General features: G+C 48.4%; 1 protein-coding gene across 2 annotated transcripts in view; it reads right to left on the reverse strand.

Moving 5' to 3' along the window:
- Nucleotides 1–10,580: 10,580 nt before the first annotated feature.
- The window catches only part of PTPN4 (protein tyrosine phosphatase non-receptor type 4), a 60,621-nt gene continuing 50,706 nt past the window's right edge, over nucleotides 10,581–20,495 (reverse strand). For both annotated transcript variants that reach the window (XM_061554967.1, XM_061554966.1), the window contains 7 exons: nucleotides 19,796–19,886; nucleotides 19,335–19,396; nucleotides 18,439–18,585; nucleotides 18,088–18,216; nucleotides 17,132–17,277; nucleotides 16,386–16,521; nucleotides 10,581–15,072 (listed from right to left, as the gene is read on the reverse strand). In XM_061554967.1, the coding sequence (XP_061410951.1) occupies nucleotides 14,707–15,072; nucleotides 16,386–16,521; nucleotides 17,132–17,277; nucleotides 18,088–18,216; nucleotides 18,439–18,585; nucleotides 19,335–19,396; nucleotides 19,796–19,886 (1,077 nt within the window). In that variant the 3' untranslated portion in view covers nucleotides 10,581–14,706. The remainder of the gene's footprint in view (nucleotides 15,073–16,385; nucleotides 16,522–17,131; nucleotides 17,278–18,087; nucleotides 18,217–18,438; nucleotides 18,586–19,334; nucleotides 19,397–19,795; nucleotides 19,887–20,495) is intronic.

Genomic DNA, 20,495 nt, shown 5'->3' on the forward strand with positions numbered 1-20,495 from the left:
CCCCTCCGGGAGGGGTTGGTGGGTGTGGACCCGTCACTCCTGTTGCACCTGGGGACGGAACAGTTGATGTCAAGTTAGGCGAGTGCAGCGACGTCGGGGAGTCGGCGGAACCCTCACACGTTTGGCCATGCGTGTGTGCGTGTGAACCCCGGGGCGGCGCGATGAATGGTTTCAACCTTGAGGGGTGCACATACCACCGGCGCCTCCCCCATTTGACGCGAACACATTGCGGCTGCAAGACCTGTACAACCTCCACTGGCCCCCGCCACGGCCGTACCAATTTTGACGAGGTTGCCAGCGGCACCTGGGGACAGTGCAACCACGCCTTGTCCCCCGGTTTCCATTTGACCACCTGTACCCGCCCCAACCGAAGCCTCTCGTTCGCCTTCTGGCGGAGATCAGAATTTTGCGCGGCCGCTTCCCGCGCCTCAGACAATTTGCTGATGTTAAATTTAACGTGTTCGGACAAGTTAGACTTCGCCTGGGGCGCCGAGAGCTTGAGCTGGGTCGCCACAGGGGGGTTAGCCTCGCGCCCATACATTAAAAAGAAAGGGGAAATCCCGGTGGCCGCATGGGGAGCCATTCTGTAGGCCTGCAACACCCCGGCTATACGAAGGTCCCAATCCGTCTGGGATACAGACACCTGCTGGGACAGCATAGACGTGAGGGTCCGATGCAGCCGTTCCACCATCCCGTCAGTTTGGGGGTGATACGGAGAGGTCCGAACCTTCTCCGTACCCAAGAGGTCGCACACCTCGCGTAGGAGTTTACCAGAAAAATTCCTACCCTGGTCAGTAAGCAGCCGTTCCGGAGCACCCTTGTCGAGGACATAGCCCTGGACAAAGGCCTCCGCAATGGCTGCTGCCGACTGGTTGGCCAGGGGCCAGGCCATAGGCCATCTCGTGAAGTACTCGACCCCCGTTAATAAATACCTATTGCCCCTGGGCGTAGCGGGAAATGGGCCGAGTATGTCCAGAGCGACGAGCTCGTTAACCCGGGAAACCTTTATGGACTGCAGCGGAGGGTTGGACCCCCTAGCAGGTGGCTTCCTCTGCGCGCATTGCGCGCACGACCCCAGGAGATCCCCCACGTCCTTTGCCATGCCCGGCCAGAAGAAATCTAGCTGGAGCGTGGCAAAGGTCTTGTGAACCCCCAAGTGCAGAAGCCGCTCATGAACAGCCCATACCACCTTACCCCTTAATGCTGCAGGCACCACGAGCCGCTGGCGGCGGGTTTTTCCATCCCAGTGCATTAAAAGACCCTGGAACAACCCCCACGAGTCAACGTTCGCCACCCCCTGACCAGCCCTCCCGACGCGACGGCGCAGAGCGAGGAGGGAGGTGTCCTCCATTTGGAGGCGTCCCCATTCCGCGACCGACAACCCCAGCAACGAATCCCTCCCTTCTTGCTCGATAGGACCCGAAGCTGAAGGCGCATCGGTAGCGGCCACGAGGACCGAATCGGTGGTGACGTTCGGGGGCCTACAACGCCCCGAACCCAAGAGGCACGCGCACTCCGAAGTGGGTGGCAATCGTGACAGGGCGTCAGCGTTCGTGTGGCGGACACCCTTACGATATGTGGTGACAAAGTCATAGTCTTGGAGAATCTCCAACCATCGAGACAACTGGCCCGATGGTTGTTGAACCCGCAGGGCGTACTGTAGTGCCGCATGATCTGTACGGACGGTGAACCGCCGACCGTACAGATACGGGCGGTACTGCTGAATAAAATAAACAATCGCCAATAATTCCCGACGGGTAACACAGTACCGCTGTTCGGCTGGAGACAGTACCCGACTACCGTAAGCCACCACATGCTCTACGCCCCCAATGAGCTGGGACAGCACGCCCCCGATGCCCGTGTTACTTGCATCTGTATCGAGCAAGAAGGGTTGTGAAAAATCGGGGTAATTCAACGGCGGAGCCCCCACCAAAGCATTCCGGAGGGCGCGAAAAGCAGCCTCCTCCTCCGGCCCCCAATGAAACCTGACTCCCTTGGACGTCAAGGCATGCAATGGTTTCGCAATCGTAGCGAAGTCAGCCACAAATCGTCGATAATACGATGCGAACCCAATGAAACTCCTGACCTCTCCCACCGAGGTGGGAGTCGGCCAGGAGCTGACGCATTCCGTTTTGGCGGGATCAGTGGATATCCCCGAGCGCCCAACAATGTGACCCAAATATTGCACCGATTCGCGAAGTAAATGGCACTTCTGCGGTTTAAATTTCAAATTGGCAGCCCGCATTTTGAGAAAAACAGCACGCAACCTCTGGAGGTGTTCCTCGAAGGATTTGCTAAAGACGATGACATCGTCTAAGTAAATCAAACACGAATCCCATTGCAAACCTGCCAAGACCAATTCCATTAACCGCTGAAAAGTTGCCGGCGCAGAATGTAAACCCATCGGCAAGCGGTTAAATTGGAAGAGACCTTGCGGCGTACGAAAAGCAGTCTTAGGTTTTGATTCGTCATCCAGAGGAAGCTGCCAGAATCCAGATAGCAAATCGAGGGTGGAAAAGAATCGCGCCCCCGCCAAGGCATCGAGCGACTCATCCATTCAAGGAAGCGGGTACGCATCTGCCACAGAGATTTTGTTCAGACGCCGAAAGTCGACACAAAACCGCAGTGAGCCGTCGTGTTTTTTCACCAAAACGATCGGCGCGCCCCACGGACTGTTGGAAGGGGAAATGATATCGGCGGCTAGCATGTCATCAACAGCCGATTTGACATGATCCTTTTCGGCGGGACTCAACCGAAAGGGATTTTGGCGGATTGGCGCGCTGTCACCCGTGTCAATATGGTGTCGCAGCAATTTGGTACAACCAATATCAAATTTGTGTTGACTAAAAACGTCAGCAAATTCGCTCAGGAGAACTCGCAGCTGCGCGCGCTGCGAGTCGGACAGGTCCACTGAACCCGCGCAAAGCGCATCCAGCCATCCGTCATCACAGTCCGAATGCGGTCGCGACGGAGGATCGGTGGATACCTGACCCACGAGTGGTTCCTCATAGGGTACCGGCGTTGCGTGTGCAAGCACGGTCCCTTGAGGAACCACTGCCGTTCGCGATCCCACATTAAGGACTGCAATGAAGGGGTCCCCATCCCCTCTCACCATGGTCTGAGCCGCGAGCAAATCGGGTCCATTGACCCCGGCCCGAGATGGTCCCAACAAGACCCCCCTATCCGCAACCCCTTCATTAAACGGCCGACGCAACCTAAGAGGGACGAGCATCTGAGCCCCCGGAGGTACGCGCACAGTTTTTGTCACGAGCGCCTGCACGGTGGCAAACGCCCGACGCTCCGTGGTGGGGGAAGACAAAAAAGTAACGCGTCGGCCCGATGGGAGCTCAATGCACCCCTGGTCAATCAGAATACGGATGGGCATTTTGGCCAAGAAATCCGTCCCCAACAGGCACGGAACCGCGAGTGAGGAGGAAACCAAAACAGGCCCGGATAATTTAATGTCTCCGATGCAGATAGTGGCGCGGATTTGCCCAATAATGCCCAGCGAGCCCCCGTTAGCAGCATAGCATGGCACGTCAACAGGGAGCAAGGGACGACTTTGAACGGGAAGGATGTTATAAATCAAATCAGATATAATGGTCGCCGATGCCCCTGTGTCAATTAAAATCCGCACCTCTACCCCATCAATGTGACCGACCACAACCGATGATCCCGCCGACACAACAACGACACGATGGGCGAGCTCCGACCACTGACCTGGTTGGAGCGCTCGCCGCATTACAGAACAATCGCGCGCGACGGACGGGGAATTTGGAGCCCTGTTTAGTTGAGCGCGTGAGTGTGTGTCGGATGTGTGCGTGGGCCAAAAGTGTGAGGTGCCGCGACTCGCCGTATTTCTCTGCTGGAGCTTGGGAGGAGACGGCGTGGCGTCCTGGCGAGGTGTCGCCCCGCGCTGACGGGGAGCCCGGCATCCTGACGCAACGTGGCCTTGCAGGCCACAGTTGTAGCAGCGTGTGAGCGCCCCAGATGTCCTGGGCTGCTCCTGGCGGCTCGGTCCATTCCGAGCCTGTGGCGCCGCCGATCTCCATTCCCCTCGCCGCTCCACCCCGCAGACCTCCTCCGACGGGAGGGCGGTGGCCGCCATGGCATGGCCGGCCACTCCCTTTGCCGCCTTTCGACGTAGGGACCGCAAGCCCCCGTGTATGTGGCGCGCGATCAGCAGGGACGACATCTCCGCGTCGTCTTGAGCCAGGACGTTGACGTCCAGCTCATCAGCGAGTAGCAGCAGCTTCTCAGCCACCATGGCATCCACTCCTTCCTCGTCCATCCTTGGAAAAGCAGCCTTCGCCAGGGCTAGGAGAGCCGTCCGGAAGGCCAGGGGCGATTCGTTAGCGCCCCGATGCCGATCGTGGAACAGCTGCCTGTAGTCCGAAGGCGGCCCATAGACGGCTGACAGCAGCTGCAACGCCAGGTGTAGAGTGGCGCGCTTTTCCCTAGGCGCCGAGGTGAGGGTAGCCAGAGCGTCGTTGTCCAGCATCGCCGGCAGCGCGCGTAGAGCCTCGGCGTCCGTCCAGTTCGCCATCTCTTGATGAGCGATGAACCGCCTCCTGAAGCCGCCCCAGTCTCCGTCTGCGCCTACGAATTCTTTCAGAGGCGGCAGACGCTGCTGTAAGGCGACGTCCGTGGCTGCAGATCGCTCTCCGTCGCTCCCCGCCGATGATACAGTGTGGGCGGGCTGTGCGCATGGCATCGCCGGTCGCTCTGATGTTGACGCGCTGGCCGGTGTTGATGATGTCACGGCTTGTGCTTGGCGCTCAGCAGTCACGTGACGCGGGCCGGCCCCGCCGTCCGCTCGCACTGTAGTGATGGCGGAAAATTTAACCGCGAGCCGCGTCGGGGTGGCGGGAAACGTCGCCGCGCGCCGGCTGCTGTCGTCGACCCGCGCTGCCCCTCCAGCCCCCAGCCGCGTGATCTCCTCCAACGCGGCGGCCGCGGCGTAGAGCAGTTCCGCCAGGCGGGAGTGGGCCAGCCGGAGTCCTTCAGCCGACGCATCCCCCCCCTCTTGTCGTAGCGGCGCGGGCGTACTCGGCCCCGGCTGCTCCGATCCGACCCCGGCCATCTCTGGTGTTGATTCGGCCGCGGCGTCTTCCATCTCCGACTCCTTGGTACGTGTCGTCCCTCGTGTGTCCATCGTTGGACGTTTTACTTCTGACACCAGATGTAGTAAGTATATGGAGGCTTGACGACAGGATCGGAGGCACACTTATTTATTACACCAACACAGTTATTACAGGTCACTTGGCTACAGGGATTTCTCGACAGCTAACCCCTCTAACCTATACCAATTCCTCCACTACGGGACTAGGGGAGGCTATCTGTCCCAGCTTGGTTAAGCTGGGATCCCGGCTCCCTGAGTCACCAGACCAGCTTCGTCTGGGCTCTCGGGGCCACGCCACCGGCTTGCCCTGGTCGGCCCTTATAAGGACAGCGAGCCAGGGGAGCTCTGGGGCCTACACTAGCAGGTCTTCCGTCTTCTCTGGTTAAAGCTGAGTCCCGACCTCGAGCCCTCGAGCTCATCACCTTTTATAGGACTCCCCCCGAGGGGGGGCCCGTGGGGGATGCACATTCGGACGTCGGTGCGAGCGCCACCCTTGTGTACGGCCGTAACCCCGCCCCTTGTGTTTGTTGGCCATCCGTGGCCATGCATAATCACACCTCAACATTCGTAGCCATGCGCAATTACACCTCTACACTAGTACACTCACCACTACACTCACCACTAGTACACTCACCACTACACTCACCACCACTACACTCACCACTAGTACACTCACCACTACCCTCACCACTAGTACACTCACCACTACACTCACCACTTCTACACTCACCACTACACTCACCACTTCTACACTCACCACTAGTACACTCACCACTACATACCAGTCAACCCCTTATCAGAGCCCTACCTTATTACAGACAAATTCAGACCGTATTGGTCACCCCGTGCCCCTTATAAATCTCAACGTTCATCCTACAAAGTTCCATCACAAGGGAGAAAGACAAACAAATAGACACAAATTATATTAAGAAACAAAAACTGTTTTATGTATACATTTGTGATAATTGGTGTCGATGATGCTACTTATCATGCTACTGTCTGTGATCTTGCATGCTGATTGATGCTGCTTGCTTGATACTGTATGTGGATGCACACACTCATGTTGTAAATGTACAACAATAAACACGGAAAATTGTGAAGGGTTAAACAATACACTTGTTTTATTTGGCCGTATTGAAACGGCTGTACGCCGTATGGGCCTGAAAACTAAATTTCCCTGTACAAGAATACTTGTAAACGGTATCGTTTTACAGGTATGCGACCCTGACGATGGCTGCTGTATATTTTTAGTTTGCATGTCTCTCTCTCCCCGTGGTCGCATCGATTTTTCTCTGGGTCCTCCGGGGATTTCCCCCCTCCACATGTACAATCAACATGACGCGTTTAGAGTATTTGGCTGCTATGAATTTGCACATGATAAACACGTTCCTTCGGAGTGGGCAGGTAGGAACTTGGTTGGACAGCGCATTCGTGCACGACAGACAGACAAATAATCCCTGGTGGGTAGTGTGGAAGCTGTTGTTCTTACCTGTATAAGTGTAGTGTATCGTGTCGTGTATAGTGTAGTGTGTCGGTTAAACGTTGAGTTTTATAAGGGCACCACGGAGTGACCAGCCCCTCCCCACCCAGCCCCACCCCTCTCACCCCCCACCCTCCCCACCTAGCCCCACCCTCCTCACCCAGCCCAGCCCCTCCCCACCCAGCCCCTCCCCACCCACTCAGCCCCTCCCTCCCCACCCACCCAGCCCCTCCCCACCCTCCCCTCTCCACCCAGCCCCACCCTTCCCACCCCTACTGAATCACCTTAAGGCTGGTGTTAATGTTCACATTCTTTTTTTTTATTTCGGATGATAAAGGACCCTTGTAAGAGGCACTAAGATGGCAGATTTGACAAATATCGAGGGAGCAATGATCCTGGAGCTGTACATGAAGTCAGGTTCAATCATTCAAGCTCAGAGAGACCTCAAGAGAATCTACAATGTTTGGTAGACGTCCTTCCAGGAACAAAATGCTGCCGTTTGCCAAACAATGTTGTGAAACCGCCAATACACAAGCCACTCGTCCTCCAGGACGACCCAGAAGTGTCGATATTGCAAATCTTGGCGAGGCTGTTCATCAGTGTAGTCCAAACCGATCGATAAAAGTCAGTGAACCTAAAAAGAATCTCTCTGCAGACCATGCTTAAAGATGAGTTTGCACGCTTCTCTGCAAAAACTTCGCGAATTTGATAATCGAAGGATACAATTTTGTAACACATTTATTCGGATGTTTGCGTCAATGCATACATGAAAATAGTGGTCACTTGAAGGGCAATGTTTTCAAGACCTCGGTTATATAATAAGCTAAGGTATTCTCATGAAGCTGTGATTTTGCATGAGTGTACAAAAATGTTAAAATTTTCTGTGAAATTGCTACTTCTACATAAAATGTGTCAGGTATGTATTGCCCACCCTGTTATTGACGAATGGGAGTGAGGGTTTGTTTTATTCTTTGCGTTTTTGCACCACTGCCAACGCAGTTATCACACAAGCAATTTATTACAAGATGGTCAGCAAATTCAACACATTCGTCAACGCTGTCGCCTTAAAATAAAAAAATGCAACGTTTTCAGCAATAGCCCTTCTTCATAGCCATTAGCTATCTATAGCCACGCTCTCTAGCCATATAGTTCAAGTTCATTTATTAGGTATAGCCCTGTGAGCCATTCGGCTCTTGAATCGGGTGCAACCGCAACAAATAAAAAAACAAAAACATGAACCAGAAAACATCTTCAAGTGAATATGTGACTAAGTGCAAACAGAAATCCAAGAAAAGACAGCAAAACATTGCAGAAAAAAAATCACCGTACACCAACGCTGTGTGCAAAAATCCCAATGGGATGCAAGTCAAACAACCAACAACAACCCCAGTAAAACAGAGATAATATGTAACAGTCGACGTTTTGGTTCACGGCCATTCTTCGTGGCGCTGTCTGGGATGCCTCGGGGCTATTTACATACCAGAGGGCGTGGCCAGAGGGGGAGGGCGTGGCCAGAGGGGGAGGGCGTGGCCAGAGGGGGAGGGCGTGGCCAGAGGGGGAGGGCGTGGCCAGAGGGAGAGGGCGTGGCCAGAGGGGGAGGGCGTGGCCAGAGGGGGAGGGCGTGGCCAGAGGGGGAGGGCGTGGCCAGAGGGAGAGGGCGTGGCTACAATGTCAGGGGGCGTGGTCTCGAATGTGATGGGCGTGGCCCCGCGTTGCCATGGTGAAGAGGAGTCGCCGCCTCTGCACGTGGCCGCTCGCTCGCGCTTTGCCGCATTTGTGGTGCAGCAGTCAGGGAGCGGTGGGACAGCGGTGAGCGCGCTGCGAAACGAACTCCGGCCGCCACAGTTCGATTCCCGCTGCCGGCAAACATCAGTGACGATTCGCTGGACCGGTCCTGGGCCTCCCCCAAGTCGACTCAGCCTCAAATGTCGACCTGGTGCGGTGTGTAATCAGCCCTACGTGGGGAGAAAAGGCGGTAGGGCGTGGTGCCTGCCACCCACCCCCTCCGTGCGCTGTGGCGGCCTTCATGTCGGTGCTGCTCACTTACAGCACTTTTGCTCCAAGTCTCTTGAGGCTACACGGGCGATATTGCGTCTTCGTTTGGCAGTGAGTTGCAGCACGTGGCGCGAGGCGTGTCTCTGAAGATGTCCAACCTGGTGGACTCCTGTAAAGGGCCGTCCATAAATGACGTCACGCGATTTTGGACGATTTTTGACCCCCCCTCCCCCTCCTAGTCACACGGCGTCACAAAAAGTCAGACCCCACCCTCAAATATGACGTCACAAAGCTTTGCCCCCCCCCCCCAAAATAAAACATGCTTCAAAGCGCTTTAAACTATTGTCATTGTAGTGCGTGTTTAATGTGGCGCTGCACTCTGTTGTAGGAGAAAACATTAAAAAAGTATATTTAATTAAGTAGAACGTGTTGTCTATGTTTATTTGAAGTTGCGAATTTTTGTGACGTCACATCTCACCCCCCCCTTCGTCACACATCGTCACAAATGTCTGACCCCCCCCCCAGGTGCGTGACGTCATTTATGGACGGTCCCTAAAGTGTTGCTCAATATGTGAAACATCTTTAACATCTATTTTGGCTTTTATTCCAATTATTTGAGAGGGGTTGTCTTACCGCTGGCTGCGTTTTAAAACGAGTCTCATCAGTAACATTGCATTAAAACAATGGGACACCTTTATTCACACGATTCACAGTGTCCCCGCCGTTTAACATCTATAAACAACTTATCATTTAAGACCTCCAAATAGCAATCAATGGTTACTATACACCTTCCTATGCCGTGTCCTCGGCTGTCCCAACGGAAGTTTTAAAACTTAAAAAACACTTTAAAAGTCACATAAAAAACTTAAATCACTGCATTGACGATTAGAACATTCTTGGATTTATTTTAACATCGGGGGTTCTTTTTTAATCTACATGAGCCCTAAAACGGCAGTAATTTCGGAGAGCGCAGGGAACTGCATTATACTGGTCGGAACCTCCTGGTTACACCAACCCACAGAGGATTATTGTGTCCGTCCGTCCGTCGTGCATCCAAAAATGGGAGGGGTGGGGCTGGGTGGGGAGGGGCTGGTCACCCCGTGGTGCCCTTATAAAACTCAACGTTTAATCTACTCACGCCGGCTTGTGCCCGCCCTCACAGTCGGGCATATTTGCGGAATACACCACGCCGTCGTTGACCCTGGCCATTGACCGAGCAACCCAACGTTCCTACCAGCTCCCTCCGCAGGAATGTGTTATACTGCAGTGTGTAAAATACGAGCCGGTACCAGGCCGTCCTATGGACGAAGTGATTTGTTTTTGGCAACTCCATTTGTTAACAAAGCACGTCGTTACTATTTGAAGTCTCATTTACATGAACGTTACCCTCCACAGAACATTCTAGATTTGAAATTTTCGTGACTGCAGGGATCCATACTCTTTGGTTCTTTCGCTAAAGTCACGTAGGTAGATTACAACACAAGCAATCATCATCAGGTGGGAAAACCACAGCAACACATTTTTTGTCTCCCCGGCGCAATACTGCGCTTTCCCACCAGGTGTCGCAGCTTTCGTTGCGATTCCAGATTTAAAACTTTCATACTCTTAGGTTTTTTCGGTAAAGTCACGTAGGTAAAAAAATAATAGAATAATAATAAATGAAAATAACACCTGATGAAGGAAACTTGTGTTGCCTCCGAAACGTCGTGATTTAATTTCGTTGCGATTATTGCGTTGAGATTTCTGTCCTGGGTTTTTGGAACAATTTACAACTTATACCACCCCAATCAGATCGTGTGCAGGAGATGGATTGTGGGTACTTAAAGCTCCTGAGATTTGGTGGGTTGGTGGTAGCGGGGGGGGGGGGGTTGTCCTTCATCCACCAGTGGATAGAACGTGGCTGATGATGAACTTACACGTGTGAAGAAAGATCAATACCAATGTGCGGTGAAAACACACTCGGACAAAAACGCGACAAAGATCTGCAAATCAATTCGTTTGTATTTGTTACTTATTTTTTCCTCACAAAAAAGTACCAAACATGAAGCCAATCACTGTACAATGGTTTCTTGTCAAAGATATGTTGTGTTAGTACCGAAACGGAGCCTCGAATACGATGAAAAAATCACTAAGGGCCAGTATTTCAAACTTGTACATACCATACCGCAATAATACCCAAATCAAACCATTACGGCAATCAATGCAGTAAAAACAGATCGATAGCCAATCTGGGGGAAAAAACGTCACAATCGCATCAAAACTGCGTTCCGCACGTTATACCTCCCCTGTTTAGGGAAAATACAACAACAAACTGAATTAGTAAGTGCAAACTATATACCAAACGTTTTGATATTTAACAACGCATGAGACTTCTCAAATCTACAGAGAACATTGTTGGCTATAAACGAATAGCAAATCTGTAGGGAAAAATGTGTCCTCACGCGGTTATGGAAAGGAATCCAAATCTTATGAGTGACGAATTGCTTAAACACAAACGCTTTTTGCGGTACGTATTTTGTTGTACAGCATACCATCTGTTTAATTTCTATAATAGAACCATCAAATTCAAAAGGTAATATTACAAGTGCTTAAAGCGACGTGTGTGTGATTTTTGAAAACGTCAGAAAATTACCCATGAATCAAAGTTCATGAGTCGACGTGGCTTGACGAGACCACAAATTGAAGTGAAACACACTAAGGTCCGATACCAACTCATTATTAATAAGTCCTATCATGTAACTTTTAATCTACCACACGTGTGCACCTACTAAGTACACAACACTGCCGAGGCATCTAAAGAATGTAGACGTATATGTTGTACCGCATCAGATCAGAATGAGACAATCACACGACAGTACAGGGAGAATGATCCTTTGTGCTGTCAATGTTACGAACCTGTATGCCTCATAAACTTATACCTCAGTCTCAAGACATTTACTCTGATGAAATATTACCATTTAGTAGCCATTGGTAACAACATTAAGCAATGTCTTCCAGTTGATATATAGCCGTAAGCACTATTTAACAGTGCATATCCCGGTATTCACATCCAGTAAAACGTCGAATCAAAAGCAACATACCTTACATATGCACAAATGTTACACAAAGGATGAAGATAAGTTTGCAATTGTGCTTTCCAAGTACACAGTACCACAGTGACTACAGCACATGCTCCAAATTTATTATACGGGTGTGTCATTTGTTCTTGATATGCTCCACCAATAAAGCCAGTGGTCTAGTACCTAGTACCAGAGAAACTCACCAGTCCACAAGAAAAGATCAAGGGACGGGGTTCGTGATCTCCAAAATCATTAAACGTACAATCACTTTTGAACACATCAGCATGGCATCGTAGAAAACGAGTTGCCATAAAATAAGCCCGTATCAGGCATACCTCACCCACATGGCTCCATTTCACCCAGGTGAGACCGTTCCAGCATTAGGTGGACTTAAGCGAGCTCACATTTGCAAAAGCATTCACCATCACCCACATCGTTTCACGAATCTGCAGTACTTGTTAGACGCACGTGATGTAAACGTGTTTTGTATGCACCACAAAAAAAATACAAGCTATTATTATAAAGCCCACATGCTGGTGACGGTTTTAAACGGAGCCTGGTCATTAATTTCTTTCTGCTCTCAATAGGATAGCTCCAGTGAATTCCGCTATGACTAGACCACTGGCGAGAGTAATAATTGGATGGAACAGAGTGGAGGTAAGATGGTAAAACACACTTGCCTTAATACATTATAAATTAGAAAAAACCCATGTCTCAAATTCATTCAATCTGTTCAAATAAAGCAGCCAAGAGAAACGGATTGTGCGGCAGACAGTGGCGCAGCTATCGAGTGTGCAGGCGGGGAGGGGGGGGGCCCTCCAGTTTAATGAAATGAAATTGGACAGGGGCCCCATTTCATCCCTTGCACCAGGACCCATGCCGACCACACTACGCCACTGCCAGTAGACTCGCATGTTAAAGATCACTATGTTGAGTCGATGCTGCACACGTATTCCTGCCTGCTCATAAAAACGGCTCCCGAGTTAAGACTCTACCGCAAAGCGGACAATCGCACGTGCATTAATGGCACCGAAACCTTTCCACACGTGTGTACATGACAAATGCATCTAGCTTACAAAGGTAACTGTTGTGTCCATGCCACTATATAGAGATCTGTAAGCAGCTCTAATTTCCTGGATCATTATTCCTACTGTTATCTATACTGTTAATCTAGCACAATCCCATTAAAGGCCGATTCAATTACAAGAAACGTAGCTCATTGGTTTGCAGGTACTGACATGACATGGCTTGAATGGTACACACCAAAGTCATAGCTGTACAAGCACACCTGTTCTGCGGCTAGTACTGAAGCCGTCCCTTCATCATCGTATGAAGTTAATCTATACAGAAATCCAGCAAAATTCCACTCCTTTTCGCATTAAACACTTCAATACCGTAACAACCAACTTGCCTTTCATGAGGAGCCTTCATTTCCAATCAGCCAAAGGAATAATCACTTTGTTTGGATTACAAAAGAAACTGTATTTTAGTTTATGTTACCAAATATATACAAAAAGCATCCATCGGTATTTTTACAAAAAAAATAGAGCAAACTGAAAACAATGTAAAAAAATGCCACGTCCTTATTTGGCAACTCATTTATGTTACAGATATGAATGGGAAGCTTATTCCAGATATAGTACAGTGCACCTGCGACGCACGGGCCCAGTCTCGTTATTGCAGTAGTCTAGATTTATGCTCATGCCGAGATGACTGAATTAGCATTGCTTGCAGAAAGACATTCATGATGTGGCTTGTTCCATGACAGCTAAACACACTGCATTCAAGCCAGCTTTTAGAAAAATAATTGGCAATCAAAAAAACATTAGACTTCTTTTTTTTTGGCAACATTTTTCCCCTCGACTCAAATCGGGCTATATTGCGTTCAGTCATGAAGTCAATCAAAATCAGCCACTTCACATTTGTTCTACGCTCGCTCGTACGTGGCTGACGCGGCAGCCCTGTGCACAGCACACAGCGGTGGCACACACCTTGAGGCATTCATTAAGGCCTGGACATGTATGTCTAAAAAGCAAGAAATAGTACCACGCATAGGCCATTGCAATATATTGGCACAAATAAAATTAGAAACAAATTTTTCAAGGCCTTTTCAATTTAATTTTAGCCGAGACCACATTCTACTCGGTCACGTTGCTTTTTTCTGCCCACACAAGATTTTTGTTTCCCAAGGGACACGTTGGAAGGCAAAGGGCTCACAGCTAATGGTTATGCAGACAGAGAAAACGATGGGTATGAGTGACAATTTCAAGGTCGTACTCTGCGCTACTGTGGTGTTATCGATATCGTTACGATGGATCGGTGGGGGTTTAGTTGAAGTAGCCCTAAAACTTGTACCATTGGGTGGTACCAGCACAAACATCTTCTTATGCAGCCACGACTGGGCCTCAAACAACCATGTCCTGTAAGTGAGGCAAAGCCCCCTTAGTGCTGCACGCCTCTGCTTCAGACAATCCCTGGGTTCGCCACGACAGCTTTACTGATAAGAATGTATCGCACATCCTCAAAATATCCGCACCACCTCTGAAAGTGAGCTCTATTATTACTAAAATATATAAAGTGCACAAGTGCAAGGTTTTTTTAGGGTTTTCCTTTTTAGCATTTTTAAAACGACATTAATATACCTTACAACCCACCTCTTGAAACTTATAATACTTATAAGAAAGAGAACTTAATATTTTTTTCCAGCCAGGGCCAGCAGATCTAATGTCGTGTAATCGAGTAGGACAAGCAAAACGGCTCAACGTATCCCTTTATAAAAAGACCAGTCCGTTCATATTCAAGATCTCAACAAACCACCTCAATAAACTGGCATGACCAAGATTACACTTAAGCAAAATAAAAAATAAAATCCATTGGTCGCCAAAATTAATAGCACAAGGCCGGACAGCCTCACAATTCCCTTTTAATATTAGTGTGAATGTGAAAAAAGAATCAGAGAGAAAAAAAACTACAATATTTTTTTTACCTTTGTAATAAAAAGACCTGAAGTGAGACCACAGCCTTCTTTGGCTGGCGCCCATGTTTGTAGTTCAGCTCCTGTCATTTGGCGACTCTTGGACCGCCACCTCCCCCCTGTGCTTTGTCACTTGCACCTTATCCACAGTCACGCTGAGTTCCACTGCCTTTGGGGATGCACCATCCCCAGCGGCACCTGTCCGCCCACAGTTGGGCTCCTGCAACAACTGCCCCGCCGCCGGAGGGGAGTTTTCCTCTACCCCCTTGGCCATGGTAGGGGTGGGGCTTTGCTCCAGCTCATCCTTGGAGGGCGGCAGCGATGGGGTGGAAATCCTGATCGTCTTTTCCGTGCCTTCCTCGCTCATGTCGGTGTCTTCGGCGATGAGGAGCTGCTCGTCGTAGACACGTAAGATCGCCTCGCAGACGAACTTGTATTGACACTGGCCGCGCGTGTGGCATGGCGATAAAACAAAACAAGTAAAGACATGGATGGAAATTACTCTACACAAGGAGGTTCACACTGCATCAACAATAAAAAAACAGCTTATTAATAAGTCGACAGCAAATAATATCGAGAGCTATGTTTTAAACCCAAAATTCATTTAATGTATAAAAAATATTTAATGTCTTTGTCAATCCACTTCTGGTTGATGGCCACTTCCATGCAATGTCGGTCATGGGGATTGTTTAACCATACTTTACCATTATGGTCAGTGCAGGCTGGTGAAGGGGGAGCACTAGGACCCGGTCAGATATCACTCATTACTTATATTAACTGTGGCCGGGAATCGAGCTTAGGTTTTCAAGTTCACAGAAGAGTGCACCACAGCTGCATGCATTGAAATGTATAGAGCATTTACATTCAATGACATTTCAAGACGCTGTGCACGAGAGAAATCCACCGGCTTAGGATAAATATGAATGCAAGGTGGATAAAATGGTATGTGACACAGATTAAGAAGTGGCTATGTTGTTGTAAGGATGGCACAGAAGACTTTATATGAGAAAGTTGTAAGCCAAGGATTTGTAGATATCAATCGCTTAAATGTAATCGCAGTGTAAAGACAAGACAAGTCAGGTCAAAATAGAGAGAATGAGAAAAAAACAAGCTGTAAAAAAGTTTCCAAAAACCATTATAAGAGGTAGGTTCTGAGTAAGGGCTTGTCTTGCGAGACACAGTAAGTGATGCAGACAACACAAGCAGAGGGAATTCCAGCCATCATGCACAGCAGGGGAAAAGACTCTATACATTAGGGAAAGCAGAAAACTAAACAGGCTGAAAACAAGTTTAACATAATATTTACAATAATGTAATTTATAATGTGCGCGATATTATCTTGACTCGAAGTGCGCAGCCAAGCTCAGTGTCACTCGAAATCCAGACGAAAGAGGTGGGGCCTTTAAGTATCTTTAAAAGTAGATGTAGATTGAATGCTGTGAAAGTGCAGTGGGATGATGGCGTTCCAGATGGCGGGGGTTGCCACGGAGAAACAACGCCAGACATTGATGGTTCTGGTGATTGGTAAAGAGAGGTTATGAGTCGCGCTCAAGTTTAAAGTATTTTGCTGCGATACATTTCCACACGATAAGCCACTTTTATGAGCTATCATTTATGGCGAGGTAGGTTGCTTCTGAAAAATAATTATATAGCTCAGCGTGCTTTATCTGGTCAAATAATAATCGTATTTAATTTTCATAGTTTAGTTTACTTATATGGGTGTGAACCCACTGGGGTTGCATTGTGCATTTTTACCGGCGTCTGAATCATCATGGCTCGCTGGTCCCGCATTGTACGCACGATGTCCAGTGGATACACGGACTCGTTACATTCCATCAGGCACAGAGCCGTCTCCATGGTGATGAGAACCCCCGTCCGTCCAATTCCTGCACTGCAAAACCCAAAATGAGACGTTTACAACAAACCTCGGACAGCCTCTCCCACCACCAGAGGTAAATCCACATATTATTGTTTTGAAGCCAGGTTCAATTTTGCTTGTGATTTGACCACTTTGGGCAGGTGGAACCGTGATATGCCTGTATTTTTATTATATTCCTGCACATGATAATTTTACAGTACACCTTGCGCCTAGGAGGAATAAATGCACCAGACATATCAACATAACAGTGGAAGTAAAAGTGCACCGAATGTAATAAAAAAAAAAAGTATTGCTGTCGGTGTCATGTCACGACACAAAATATCCGCTTGGAAAGTTCTTCGTACAGTGAATCACTCTCCGTGTTAGAGAATATCCCACAACAGAGGGAGCACTGTTTCACACACCATGCTAGAAGAGCCATGCCCGTCACATGGCAGTCAAACCAACATATTTAAATTCTCAGGGCTGGAATAATAAAAATATAATCACCACATCAATGTTGGATAATTTTTTAATTAACTTAGCAGCGTCCCACAGTAATGAAGCCGAGTGGTTCTGGTCCATTGCCGTGGAGATCGGTGGTGCGTCGCCGTGGAGATCGGTGGTGTGTCGCCGTGGTTACCTGCAGTGCACGACGACGGGCTGGGCGTGGTCGCGGCGAGTGCGCACGTCGCGCACGAAGCCCAGGAAGTGCGACGAATCGTCCGGCACGCCGTGGTCCGGCCACGCCACGTACTGGAGCTGCGTTACCCCTCGCTCCTCATTGTTCTGCGGGAGTCCAGGGCTTTGAGTTACCAGCGTAGAATGATGCATCGGTTCACCGATTGAAATTTATTTATTGACGCCCTCGATGTGTGTATGGAATTGTGAGCATGGAAACCGATTAAGATTGATCCAAATTACACAAAAACGGTATTCCAGTATTCAATTTAGGCTAATGAAGTGAATAAAACCATTAAAATTAGACAGGGAAGAAAGTTATAACCTCGTAAAAATTGTTATCATTCTGATTGTTTACCCAGCAGAGCCTCAAAGAGTCTCACAACTGTTTTTCAGGAGGGTCCTGCAAAGTTTTACAGTAGGGGGTGATGATTGACATTTATATCCCTGTTATAAATGGCAATCAAGTTGTAAAATGTTATCTAAGTTTGACCATGACGGCAACACACAATCGCCTACTTTGGACATCATGGATCTTTAACGTCCACTGTGAAGGGCGCGTATTTTATGGTTAATACACACCCCACAGTAATAACCAGGGCGACCACTAATATTTGAATGATGAACCTCATCTATAAATGGTAAACACACGGTCGCTAGACAACAAAAAAGAATATATTTGAGATTCAAATGGAAATCCTGAATTTGGACGATTGATTGAATTACTGTAGCATTAATATTGCCGATGCCAATGCCAGACTGCAGTAAGAGTACCAGTGAACACTGGAGAAAGCCTTTAATTAGGAAGTTGTTTCCTCCATCACATCGATCTTAGTAACATCTCAAAAAGGCATGGACAGAGAGACAGACAGATCTCGGGACGACCACAAAAGCACGGGAGCAAGTGCCCCACTTTACCTCGACGTTGCGCAGCGTCAACTTGCGTTCGATGGACGCCTCCGACTCTTCCTCGGAGTCGCATAGAACAAGGAATCCGCCGTAGGTCTCACTGCCCGGTAAGTCGGGCCAGTATTGGTGGCACTTGGGCTGGGGGCAGAGGGTGAGCTTATGCAGTAATTTGTAACCGGGAAAAGAGCATAAACTCACAACAATTCAGAAGCAAAGTTAATCAAAATCAGATATTTGGACTGAAATCCATTCTCTCAGCGGTGCCAGTTTCAATGTTGTGAACTACGAGCCACCCGGCCACCTAGGGGGAGCAATATCTGTGTGGTTGAGTTCACGTGAGTGTACATGCGCCTCACTCACCCGTCCCCTCTCTGTGAGTGTGGTGAGCATGATGACCAGGCTGCATCCCTGCTCCCACACCATCTGCCAAAAATGGGCACACGTGCTTGGCAGGGGTCCCTGGCAGGCGATGTAGCGATTGATGGTGCTCGAGGAAGTTATCTCCATCTGTGGCAAAGCAACGCAAACCCGACACTTGTAAGGAAAACCTGTCACACTCGCCATATGGAAAAATGAGTGCGAGACATTTTTGATGGGTTATGTAGGTGCGGCGCAGCACAGATCGCGAGTTATTCATATAACTCTGGCACTTGATTCGGCAAGGACTGTAAAGAACCTGTCCCAAATTAAAATAGCTTCCTATAAGAGTTTTTTGTTACTGTAAGAAAATAATATTAGTTCTCTCCCCAAGGGCAGGTCACTCGCTCAAGCTCTGTCCATCCCATCCAATGCCACTCCCCTCTCTTCAACTCACAGCACCACACTCCGAACTTGGGTTATTGAGCCATAACTAGGGATGCATGGTGGAGGGCGCTTCCTCTCAATTTCCTCAATCGTGTATTTTATGCGACACCATCACCGGATGCAGTTTAACGTCACACCAAGAGAAGCAAGAGACTTTTAACGATCTAACAATGTTAGAAACAAACAATAAACAACACAAACCTACAACGAAAATATATGGAGCATATTAAAGAATGTAAATGGCTGGCTGATACAGCTTGGAAGGGTAGTTGTAGCCCTGTAAAGCTGGATTGAATATAACAAGCTCATGTGCTCAATGGCAGTACAAACCCTGTATAGATTTGATATTTGTATGAATAAGCAAAGAGTTGCTCCGAGTTCAGTGAAAGCGAGCTCCAGTAGTAAAAATGACAACTGCGCACAGTAATGGCACGTTAACTTGACACACTCACATTGATATAGTTGGCATTGATGTAGTCCTCGTTCCCAGACAGCACCACTCGCGTAGCGTCATCTGGCACATGATAAACGTAACAGAGAGTTGACAATTACAGTAAAACCTTGGATTGCGAGTAACTTGGTCTGCGAGTGTTTTGCAAGACGAGCAAAATTTTTTAATGAATATTAATTTTATAAACGAGCGAGGTCTTTCAATACGAGTAGTACATGTATACGCTTTGTCTGCCGAGCGTCACGTGATCACAACTGACATACGAGTGCTTTGATATACGAGTGCTTTGGATTACAAACACGTTTCCGGAACTAATTATGCTCGCAATTCAAGGTTTACTGTATAACCAAAGTGTGCCACAAAAAAATATCCATTAACTTGCATTTCAGTTTTTTTGCAGGCATGTGTACAGCGCAATAAATACCTCTGGTAGGTGTGTGTGTGCTGTTTTGTGTGACTCACAGGGTAGGACGTCGCGATAGCGGTTCCGGCTGCTGTTACAAGACATCTTGGCCATGCCGAGGCTCATCCCTGGTTTCTTGCGATACAGTTGCTGTGGGAAAAGGAGCGTGATAGCTTCACAAGCTCACTCCAATGCAAAAGGCACTAAACATTAAGCGAGTAATGGCTCAACCGCCCTGGCAATATGAATCGTCACAATTGAGGGTAAGGATTTGAATTAAAAATAGATTCTTTTGTATTGCTTATAGTGGCTGTTTTGTATAGTTTCATACGATATGTTTCATTTACTCTATTATCTGAAAGATGCATCAACGTTTATGAATGACTTAATTTGCATTTAAGAAACAAATACATGCTTTGAATAATCTTTTAGGTTTATGGATTATTACATGCCTATGTAATATCAATGATAGGCTCAATTTAATCAGAATTTGTGGACAATGATGACCAATTTAAATGCTATATCTATATAATAATATGCATTACATCCCAGTGTTTCATTGTTGTGAAATATAACTTGTGGAAGAGCCTTTCAATGCTTTCAGTCATGAATGCCAGCAGTCAGAATTTAGCTCCAGTGTTAAAAATATATCCATTGTGGACACACATAACTTGGACACAACATGCCTTTGACGAGTAAGAGCATCTTCATAAGATGAGGCTTACTCATCAATGATGCCAGACCCCTCTAGTCTTATAG

This window comes from Lethenteron reissneri, chromosome 20, assembly GCF_015708825.2.
Source record: "Lethenteron reissneri isolate LAM-NWPU_2019-01 chromosome 20, ASM1570882v1, whole genome shotgun sequence".
NCBI lineage: Eukaryota > Metazoa > Chordata > Hyperoartia > Petromyzontiformes > Petromyzontidae > Lethenteron > Lethenteron reissneri.